The sequence below is a fragment of the Fukomys damarensis genome, unplaced genomic scaffold (assembly GCF_012274545.1).
Source record: "Fukomys damarensis isolate Sample0158 unplaced genomic scaffold, DMR_v1.0_HiC HiC_scaffold_14, whole genome shotgun sequence".
NCBI classification, from domain to species: Eukaryota; Metazoa; Chordata; class Mammalia; order Rodentia; family Bathyergidae; genus Fukomys; species Fukomys damarensis.
Window position 1 is genome coordinate 79,749,587 of NW_022900926.1, and position 12,173 is coordinate 79,761,759.

Consider the following 12,173-nt stretch of genomic DNA (forward strand, 5'->3'; position numbering starts at 1 on the left):
ATATTTTCTCATTTTTTCCTCTGAATTTTATGTTATATCTGATTGGCTTACAATTGGTGAATGTTGCAGATTTCCATATACCCATGCTGAGCCAAAGACTAGATAGAATGTTATGAAGAACATTTTGCAGACATCTTATATAGATTTCATTAACATTTTATTGATCTTTTTGCTTCTAAAAGTCTTCCTCAGCTAATTATGTTCTAGACATGTTTTTCAATCTTTCATAAATTTGATAATGTTATAAAGCAAAGACTTTGAATACTAGGCCACAGACATCTCTGTATTGTCTAGGAGTCAATGTTCTTTAAGGGTATGTGATTTATAGTAATGTTTATAATTTGAAACGTCTTTGTAAACTTAAAATCTTAATCACATATAACCCTTACTTTGATAGACTTTTAATGAACTCTTTGATGCTCACAAAACAGAAGGAGATATTTTTGCTATAGTCTCCAAAGCTGAAGAATTTGATCAAATCAAGGTAGGATCACCTGAAGTTTAAATCAAGACACATATACCTTTATTGATTTATAAAAACTTATAATTACTATTTCTCATACAGGAAGCATTAATCTTCTATTACTCAAGAATATCTACCATCCTAAATTATATTTTATAATAGCTGATATCATTCTTTACATCAAATCAAATAATTTAAAGAAGTTTTATAGTAGTGAAACTATTGAATACACTATACATTTTGCTTTATTTATAATATAAAGTTCACTGAAGAAAATGAAAGTGCATGCATAATCATGACTTAGATATGAATATATCTCTACCCATATTATAATTTAATTTTATTAACAGTAAAAATCTTAAAACTTTGAAACAGTACTTCACAACTTTATGCTCTGAATATACCATATAAACTATGAAATATGTAGCTGTAATGAATACATTTGAAGATAATTGAGTTTGTCCTAATCCAGTTGGGCGGAGGTTTTATTCTGGTCAAATGAAAAATGAAATCTCATCAATTGAAGAATGGTGAGGTCATATGGTTTAATTTTTATGGCATATCAAAATTTTATATGTCATTGGCAACTTTGTTAGTAGTGAATAATAAAATGTAATTATATTAAACTTAAGATAGTTGCATGTTGTATTTTATAACTACCTGCAGAGAAATTACTGTTTTAGGTATGTGAAAAGAAAGTACATTATACTAATTGAAAGTTTTTAAAGAATGCAATGTAATTTATTTTCAATATGAAAAAATTTAATAAAGCAAGTATTACTATTAAAATTTCTAGGTCAGAGAAGAAGAAATAGAAGAATTAGATACTTTATTAAACAATTTCTGTGAACTCTCAGCTCCTGGAGGTGTAGAAAATAGTTATGGGAAAATTAACATCTTACTTCAAACTTATATCAGCCGAGGAGAGATGGATAGCTTCTCCCTTATATCAGATTCTGCGTATGTTGCACAGGTAAGATTCTTCCTTCTTTCCCATTTTTCTCTTCTGTGCTTATCTCTAGGAATTAATCTATGCTATGTGATGAATGCATTGCTTTGTGAAGTGCAGCCAAACTACCATTTTATTTTAGAAACTCGTTCTCATTGTTTCTATGCAGTCTGTGCTCACAAATCAGGACTGGGGTGAAATTTTGTGGTTGGTTTGGCTTATTACAAATTTTCCATTAAATAAAGTTTAATATATCTCATACCATACTTTCAATGTGATGTCTCTGTTTTGAGAAAAAAAAAAAGTTATCTTCTCTACTATAGATGCTTAACATGAAGGATTAAAAGAAAATTATTCCCCTAAACTATAGTTCATTTAATATCTAAGTTTTTTAAATGCTGTTATGAAGTGCTCATGTATTTCTGTTTTTATATTCAAGCCATCATGTGAAGTAAAGTAGCTTATTTTTATTGTTTACCTTTCAAATCACAGTTTTCCTTTTGGGATATATGTTTCTTAAATGTATATCTGAAGTATAATTTTTATTTTTTGTTGCATATATGCCTCCATTAACTGGAGTAATTAAAGCAAGTAATTTAATTATTTAAAACATCACTATTTTGCTGTTACATCATATTTACAACTGTATTCAAGCCCTTACTATAAGAGAAGTATGTTTAAACTAAATAAATTATTGTTAATATCTATGAACATTTTGAAATGCTTGGAAATAGCATCATTTCTTGTAACATTGTCTAATGTTAACATTATTTTCAAATATAGATGTCTGTAAATATTAAATGATGTCTCTTAAGTTCATGATTATAAAGCAGTCTGCCGTAACAGTCTTCATTTAATGATAAAGGATCCAAAATAATTGGGAACTAGCTATTAGGGATTATTTTAAATCTTTATTGATTTTAACTTTCTATCTATCTATTAATGAAGCTATCCTCACTCTGCTGAGTTTAGTATCTTAAAGTTTGGTATCATTTAGCTCTGGGTTTGAAGAGATGCTCTGACACCAAATACCAACCACCTCTATGACCATTGTCAAAGTTTTAATATCTTCAAGCCTTAGTGTAACCATCTATAAAATCACAATTTCAATACCAATCAAATATAGTTGTTGTAAAGATTAAATGAGATAATATGTGTAATACTACTTACACTGTTTTATAGGGAGCTGTTAACATGAGCAGCTGTGCTCATCAGTACTTCTTGTCACCCTTGCTCACTTTTTCTCTGGGAGGATCTCGAAGTCTTCCTTAATTTCTGTCTAAACAGTCTTATAAGTTTGATCATTTCATATATATATAGAAGCATCTTTACCTTTTTATTCTAGATGCACCCACAGACTCCTGGATACTTTGCATGCTTTCTATCTTTACCAGATCCATTTCTTTTTTCTTTTTTTTGGTACTGGGGATTGAACTCGGGTCCTTGAGCTTGCAAGGCAGGCCACCGAACCACTAAGCTAAATCCCCAGCCCCCAGATCCATTTCTGTTTAGAGGGTGAAAGCGTAGATATTCTTAAGAACTTGGGAATAAGGCTACTCTGAGTATAGCGAGTGACGTATATATAAAAAGAATGTGATTACTATTGTCAGTAAATAATAAAGAAAACTGGGTTTATATGAGAAAAGATGTTGTCTCACAATTCAGAGATGCAGTTTGACTTGCCCTTCTTTTGAGACTGACTCAGAATAATAAATTTGTGAACAAATTTACAACCACATTGGCTCTAACCACCCATCTGCCTTGTTTGTCCTTCAGAATGCAGCTAGAATTGTCCGTGCTCTTTTTGAAATTGCTCTAAGGAAACGTTGGCCTACCATGACCTACAGGCTTCTGAATCTCAGTAAAGTCATTGACAAGAGGCTTTGGGGTTGGGCTAGCCCTTTGAGACAATTCTCGGTGTTACCACCACACATTCTAACAAGATTAGAAGAGAAAAACCTTACTGTGGATAAGCTGAAAGACATGAGGAAAGATGAAATAGGTAAGAAAGAAACAAAAACGTTTAAATTATTTTTCTGTACAAATGAAATATTTTACTAAATGTAAATTTATTGTGAATTTTCACATTATTCATGATAAATTTTTACCCTTGTTATAAAATCTCTATCTAAACTTAAGCAAAAGTCACTCCAAGTTTTATGAAGTTATTTGACAGATTTAGCAATTCAAAATTTATATTGCCATACCATTAAGTAAACTACACACAGAATCTTTCCCATAAATGATAACATTCAGTGATGTTTCTCATTTCACTTCTAAATCTTTAATTGATTTCAAGACTTTTGTTATGTATATCAGCAACAGTACAGTAAAAATGTATGTGAGCATTAAGCTCTGCATTTCTCCAGTTTCTAAATGAGCTTTAATCACACAAATAAACATCTTCAAACCAAGTTGGTATCAGTGTATACATAGTATTTGATGTTCTGCTCTGGCTCATGTAATATTGAAAAGTTTTTCCTGCATTATTTCCAGGAACCTTAACGTTTTATTGGACAGATGTGTAAGGTATTGATTCAACAGTATTTCAGTTCTGAATAGGCTAGATATTACACATGAAGGGAGACAGGCGGAAAACAAGTAAGGGCATTACAGCTGGTAAAAAGTCCAAAAATGTTAGATGTTGACAGGAATATTATACTTGTAGAGGAAAAGAGTATTTCTTCTGAGATAGAATAGAAGATAGAAATTATCAATAGAAAGAAATTGGGTCCAAGGAAAGATAAAAGTATACACAATGTATTTTGGGTTATATGTATTATATTTTGATAAGAAAATAAACTTTAGTTTCAATTTTGCTAAAACTAGTAATCGAACTTATTTATAGTCACATTTGCTTTTTGACAACAATCCCCCAGTACTTCTATATATGTCTGTTTTCCAGAATTTTATTATTTATGGAAATACATATGAAGTAAATTTTGTGTTAGTATCACCATATTTTGTCTTATCTTTATGTTTTCTGGAAGTGGGTGTGGATGGATGAGTTGTACTTAATTATAGAAGCATTTCCTATTTTCATAATACAGTTCAGAATAGAACCTGAAAAAATTAGTGGCTGTTTTCACAAAATACCAAATATTTTTATATTGTATCAAAGTTGCTGTGGAAACAAGTGGGGTTGTTTATAGTAGTTTAAATACTATGAAGTTTCAGTAATTTTAAAAATTCTATTAATACCTGAAGAAACCTTGATACTAGATTTCAGAGCTATGAATTGCTAATTCAAGTTAATTATTACACAATATTCAAACATGCCAGGTCAAGAATGTCAGCTATTCTACATAGCAAATCATAAAACAAGTAATAAAATCACCTTCTCTGAAATCTCATTTACAAGTCAAAGTATCTACCTTTTTTTTATTTCCCTATCTGGCCACATTTCTTCTACATGATGTTTTCCTTTCAGGTCACATTTTGCATCATGTGAATATTGGGCTGAGGGTCAAACAATGTGTTCATCAGATACCTTCTGTTATGATGGAGGCATCCATTCAACCTATCACACGGACTGTCCTCCGAGTGACACTCAGCATCTACCCTGATTTCAGTTGGAATGATCAGGTAGAAATGGAAAGAAACCTGTATCCTTGCTAAACTAAAATTATTGTATGATAAGTTCCAGTAAAGCTATTTGCATCTGTCTCTGAGACATAGACAATCCTGTAAAATGAATATGAAAGTAATTAAAAGTATAGTAGTAGTATTTTCTTTTATCCATAAGAAAAGCATGTTTTGTCAGTCATATTTCAGCCAGTGAGATCCCTCCAGGAATCTAGAAAACTTAAAATTTCAATACTGAACAATATTTTAATGAATTTAACTCCAGAAGAATTGCCATATGAATTCTATGTTCCCTTGTTTTCACTCTATTACCATTTTTTCCAGCTCTGCTCTATAATTTTAACTTACCACATGTTTAATTCTCTCTGCTAAAAGGACCATGTTCAAGTCATGGTGTCTCTCAAAGATTCTGTTTCTTAAACATTAGGCTTATCAAAAAAATTCCACATTTTCATCTTGTCACCAGTTTCTTTTCTTCTGAGACTACTTTTGCAGTGCTGTCCACTGACTTAACTGGTAACCCTAATAAATATATTTTTCTGTTGTTTTTTTTATTTCATTGAACATTTGGTGCTGTATATAAATATATATTTATATATTTCACAACATTCTTATTTCCTATCACATTTCTGTTACAGTTTTTAGTCTATTTCTTTCATCCTTCAATACTTTAGTTGTTATTAAATTAAAATATAATGATATACATGGTAAAGATATACTGTGGATCCTCTTTTTACTCAGTCAACATTGTCTAAGATCTGACTTTGTACCAGCTGTTGTGTTAGAAATTGTAGGTACAAAGGCAAGTAAGACTCAATCCTTGCTTTTATGAAGCCAAAAGGGAAAACAGGTAAATGAGTAATTATAGTTTCACAATGTTTACTTCACATGGTTATTTTAGGATTCTTGTAAATATAAGTGAATACTTTCTTCATTACCTAACATTAATATATTTGTAATGTGAATTTTATTCAGCATTTTGCTCTAAATTCACCCAACCATAGTCCTATCTGAATTCCACATTAGCCTTAAAATGCCCATACCTTTAATTCCTGTAATTTCTTCACCCATAAACATATAATAATTATTTTTTCTCACAGAATTTCTACAAAAACTAGATAATGATATAAAAGCATATCTAATATTTCCAAGTAATATAAAATTCACAAATAATGAAAGGTCCACAGGGATAATAGCCATAAAGGATGGCTGAATATTCTAGTTAGTAATATCATTGGCGCCAGGGATGTAGCTCAAGGGTCGGGGATATAGCTCAGTGGCCCCATGCCTGCCTGGCAAGCACAAGGTCCCTGGTACTACTACTACTACTTCTAATGATGATGATAATTATGTCTCAGGATCTTTCCATCTCTTTGTTCTGTTGACATCATGGGTATTTTCCATTTTTATGCTTCCTTTTTCATATTCAAGAGAGCAAAGAGAAAACATCCTATTTTCCCCAGCCCATGCTATAGAGACCATAAGCCCCCCCTTTTTTTTTTCAGTCCAATTTGGCCAGTATTTGTCGTGAGTTTTTCCTTTACTATAGCTGTTGTAAGGAGAATGCCAAGAGCTAATTGTCTTATGGGGTCACCTTTTCTTAAGTTACATGAGGGAGAAGTGAATACTCAATAACCCTGGACCTTATAAGAGAGAAGAGAGGAATGACAGGACAGGAAAGAGAGAGAGAGGGAGAGAATATTAACTGAAATGGATAAACTAAATATGGTGTCTTCTAGTGGAATGTTATTTGATGATAAAAAAGAACATAGTAGCTGGGCGTGGTGACTGGCGCATGCCTGTAATCCCAGCACTTGGGAGGCTGAGGCAGGAGTTTGAGACCAGCCTGGGCTACACAGTGAGTTCCAGAGCAATCTGAACTACATAGTGAGACCCTGTCTCAAAAAAAAAAAGAACATAGTACTGAAATATGCCAAAACATAAATAAACTATGAAAATAACAGTGAGTTAAAGAATCAGGCACAAAATATTACATATTACCTGATTTGATTTAGGTCAAATGTACATAGGTAAATTTGTACTAAATTGGTAGTTATTGCTATGGAATATAGACATTTTTGCGGGAGAAGCAATAAAATATTATAAAGTTAAATTATGGTTATAGTCATGCAACTTTGTGAATATGTTAATATCATTGAACTGTGTACTTTAGTAAAATTATTTTGTAAATTATATGTCAATAAAGTTGTTAGGGAAAGAGGAATAGGTTTTGTGTTTGGAAATAGCACAATCTCTTAACTTATGATATGCATGGTACTTTGATGCTATTTTTCTGCTAGGTCCATGGAACCATAGGAGAACCCTGGTGGATTTGGGTAGAAGATCCTACAAATGATCACATTTATCACTCAGAGTATTTTCTTGCTCTTAAAAAGCAGGTAAACATGTATGTGTGGATATATTCTTACTCTTTTGCTACCACAGGAAAAAATGTAAACTAACATTTTCTGTTTTTTACTTTATTTCTGTGATCATGGTGGCATTAAAACTCATTTGTTAGGTGTTAAGTTTCTATTTGGTTTTAAAGGAACACGGTGATTACATGTTACAATACGGATAATTCAGTATAATCATAATTTGAGGAATTCAGTTATAATCTTTGTCATGGCTTAAGGCATGGCTTTCTGGTGGTTTGTAATATGTAAAATGGGTATGATAAATATTACATGCACACAGTACTACAGTGTTAAATCATACAGTGAAGAGCCCATTCCTTGAAAATTCTCTGAATCTTAAGAGAATGATTTAGTTTTTTGCTGCTACTTTAACTTGGGCTTCATTTGTATTTTTCATTTTACCAAAAAGAAAACAAACTTCAGACTGAAAATCTTGGTGGGCAGCAATAGAATTTCATAACAGTGTTTGTTTTCATTGCATTTATCTTTAGGAATAAATCATTTGTTTATTCCTAGTGTTTCTGATATTCTACTTAAAGTACTGGTGGGACACAAAGAAAAATATTAAATAACAATTACAGTAACTGGCATCATAGAAACCATGAAGTAATTGAATGAATTATTTTTAGGAAATTCTGTTAATGAGTCAAACTGGTATCCTGCTAATACATGATGATGTACATATATAAATAATATTAAGTATAAATTTTTACCTTTCATTATTTTTAAGAACCTTCAGAAGGAACCCACTCACAAGTTTCTGAAGTAACTGAATATCTTAGCTAGTTAGAATTCCAAGATATTTTATTTTTGTTTTTAATATATCTTGCATAGATACTATTGTCTCAGCATTAGACTGCTGTTTATAAAATCAGAATAGCAATATTTATTTTAGGTTTTATTTCACATTAGGTCCTTAATAAAGAACCTCAACTACTGGTATTTACAATCCCTATTTTTGAGCCTTTGCCTTCCCAATACTACATCCGAGCAGTGTCTGATAGATGGTTAGGAGCTGAGGCTGTATGTATTATCAACTTTCAACATCTGATTCTACCGGAAAGGCATCCTCCTCATACAGGTAACATACTGAATGCTAATATGAATCTTTGGTGCCTGAGAATTGAGGTTTTAATTAACATGGAAATGTGTCTGTCCTTTAAAATTGTTTTATTCTAGTCTTCTTTCATTAAATGTGCTTACTTGTGATTTCTAGAATCTCAAAATAAAGAAAAAGTATTTTGTGTTTTCATTTAAAACATGTGCTTCCAACGTGACTTCTAGATTTCTTTGACAAATACATTTTTTACGTACATGAACATTATATTTCACCACTCATTTAATCATTACAATATTAAGCAGTGAAGCACATATCACTCTAATCACATAATTAACTGATTGTGACTACATTTTTAAAAGCAATAAGAGCACCACCATGATATCTCAATTGATGGTAGAAACACACTAAATAAATATCAATTATCCCAGAGTCTGTTTTACTCCAAGCATATATAAGCATATTGAGTTCAGAAAAGCACAGAAAAAAATATTTTACTGAAATAAAACATGTTAATTTAAATTGTCATAGTTGTGCAGTTGACAGTAAACAGTGTTTAATATGTTAGGTTCATTGAAAATATATCTATCCTTTGATTAGCACGATAGCCCTTAATTTACAATGCATCCCCACTGTTGATTTCTAGAGCTGCAGGAAATTTAAGCCATTGTAACCTGATATTACAAAGCATGCAGTTAGCTATAAGCTACCCATGTAGTAAAGTAGAGCAGTGGAGAAGGATGTTTTTTTTAAATTAGCTCTTTAACTCTCTTTTTCCAATACTGGAGAATGAACCCAAGGCCTTCACACTGAGCTATTTTTTGTTTTATTTTGTTTAGTTTTTGAGACAAGTCTCATTGAATTGCTGAGTTGTTCAGGCAGAGACAACTCAAACTAGGGATCCTCTTGCTTCAGCCTCACAGACCATAGTGGGATTACAGGCATGCTCCAACACATGCAGCTGCTTTTTTACTTTTAGGTACATTTTTTAGAAGGAAGTTCACATACTTTGCATCTAGAAACCATACTATGAAGCTACACTGCCTCCTTACTGATTCTGATTTGTTTCTTATTTAAACTCATAATGGTAGTCATCCTCTATGCAGCAATGTTAAGAGTAAAGCTATCCTTTGTTTTTTTTAACTGCTAGCTTTCTAGGTTATGGGGAACAAGGTCTGTCAGTTACTCAAGGGTATTTATCTCTATAAATTTTATCTCTATAAATTTATCTCTGTAAGTCATTTTAACTTTCCAGTACCTGAAGCTTCCAGTCCATGTAGTAAGAAACAATGAAATCTAGTTTCTTTCAAGGTTTTCTTCAGGCAGTTTTTGTTTACTCAGTCATGCTGTGCTTTAAAACTTCCACCCAGGTTTCTTCCTGGAATGAGCCTAAGTTCATTTCAGTTTCCATTGGAAATGGCAGCAGCTCACTCAACTACTTAGACTGATCAGTGTGTAACAGATAAAAAATAAGTTATTATAATAACCATTCCAATTCTGATGTTTGAAAATGCTTTTCAGGTTTTTACAGATTAGGGTAGATTTAATTTAGTTCTATAGAATGTTTAATTGCCTGTACTTGTTATTCAAATTACATTCCTGACTGGAGGAAAAAGATTTAGTTGATTTATGGAGAACTTCTCAGAAGTTCTCAATATGTTAGAATGTTAAATGTGACAGGAGAATAAAAGGTGTACCACTGGTATTTGAGAACTTAGATCAGGCATTTCCCCATTTAAACAATTAAGAATTGTTATAAATACTGTGTTTAATACAGTGGACCCTTGACTTACAAACTCAGTTCATTCCTGGCTGTAACTAGGATTGTTATCAATTTGAGGACTGGTTGCAATTCCCGTCAACTGAAGGCTTAGGCTCCTCTACACAGCCTTCAGAATCTTCCTGAATTCAAGCAAATCTCAGCATGGCCCCAGGATTTCTCAGTTAGCCCCATATAGGAAAGGATGTTGTAATTTTCCTTCAAAAACTCTGTAAGGGTTAAATCTGATCTGTATTTGAGACCATCTGGAAGCACAAGTGGCCAGCATTTAGGTCATAACTCAAGACTGGTCATCAGTTAAAACTAAAATTCCGATTATGATCTAAGTTGTTCGTATGTCAGGCCTGTCGTAACTCAAGAGTGTAGTGTGCATGTTTTTTAATTAATGTATCAGCAGTGCCTTTTGGATCTTTTCAGAGTTACTGGATCTTCAGCCTTTACCAATCACAGCTTTGGGATGTAAAGCATATGAAGCCCTGTACAACTTCAGCCACTTTAACCCCGTACAGACACAGATATTTCATACACTGTATCATACAAACTGTAATGTCCTACTTGGAGCACCCACTGGATCAGGAAAGACTGTTGCAGCTGAATTAGCCATTTTCAGAGTCTTCAACAAGTACCCTACATCAAAGGTCTGTTTAAAGAATCATATGCTTACATTCAACCAGGAAAAGCAGTTCATAATCTCTAAACTAACCAGTTATGAATATACTGGCAGAATGCAATTAGTAGATCTGTTAGGCATTGAATTTTCCAGAGGACCAATCAGTATTAGAATAATTGCTGTAAGAAAATTTATGTCAAATTTTGGAGTTCTCTAGTTAAATTTTTAATGTATACATTAGTTCTCACATGTCCTTTCCTCATTATATGATATCTGCAATTCAGTTTCTCTATGAAGTAATGAATCCATAGCCATATTCATAAGATATATAATAATTCATAATCAAATCCTGTAGATATGAAGGAAATGCTAACACTTTAAAAAACATAGTATGATTATACACAGAAAATATAGGGGTAGTTTTATTCTATATTTTTCCAAATGTCTATGATATTATTAATGTTAAATAACATTGCAAGCCAAGTAATTAATTTTAAGCACTTATAGTTTTATAAGTTTTTTCCCAATATTGCTTCACCATTAATACAATTTATATGTTTAAGGGCCAGAGATGTAGCTCAGCATTGCAGTCAGTGCCTGCCTGGCAAGTGTAAGGCCCTGAGTTCAATTACTGATACAAAATAATTAATTAATTAAATAAAATAAAATTTAGAGACAAGCTCTCACTAAATTGCCCTCATTCTGCTCAAACTTGCAATCTTCATGTGTTGTGATTAGAGGTATGCACAACCATGCCCAGCCTCAGTCAAAAAAAAATTATGTTTAAAGTTTATACTATGTTGTTTTAATAAACATACATTACAAAATGATTACTACAGTCAATACAGTTAACCTCTTTAGATGATTTCTCTTTTATGGCGAGAACACTTAATATCTATTCTTCTAGTGAGTCAAGTATATGATATAGTATTATTAACTATAATCACCTTCTTGTATGTTAGATTGCTAGAACCCACTTATTCTATATTAATGAATTTTTGTCCCCTTTGACCACTCATTCCCCACTGTGTGACCACATAGCCATTACTTTCATTGTTCTATTCTGAGTCAATAAATTTGACATACTTTCTTTTTTCCCATATCTGGCTTATTTCACTTAGCAGAATACATGCTATTGGCAGGATTTCCTTTGTAGTGTAACTGAGTAATATGTATGTGTGTGATAATTTCTTTATTCATCTATCGAGACATTTAGATTATCAGATCTTCTGAATAATGAATGGTATAATGAACATGGGGGTGTACAAAGTGCTTTGAGATATAGATCTTATTTTTTTTATATATATCCTAA

The 12,173-nt window shown here is 32.0% G+C and overlaps 1 protein-coding gene across 4 annotated transcripts in view; it reads left to right on the plus strand.

The window, feature by feature from the left end:
- Positions 1-12,173, plus strand: part of Ascc3 (activating signal cointegrator 1 complex subunit 3) — a 295,426-nt gene that overhangs the window by 175,259 nt on the left and 107,994 nt on the right. For all 4 annotated transcript variants that reach the window (XM_010607172.2, XM_010607175.2, XM_010607174.3 and 1 more), the window contains 7 exons: positions 398-484; positions 1,260-1,436; positions 3,189-3,414; positions 4,843-4,997; positions 7,298-7,396; positions 8,327-8,495; positions 10,669-10,889. In XM_010607172.2, coding sequence (XP_010605474.1) covers positions 398-484; positions 1,260-1,436; positions 3,189-3,414; positions 4,843-4,997; positions 7,298-7,396; positions 8,327-8,495; positions 10,669-10,889 — 1,134 coding nt within the window. The remainder of the gene's footprint in view (positions 1-397; positions 485-1,259; positions 1,437-3,188; positions 3,415-4,842; positions 4,998-7,297; positions 7,397-8,326; positions 8,496-10,668; positions 10,890-12,173) is intronic.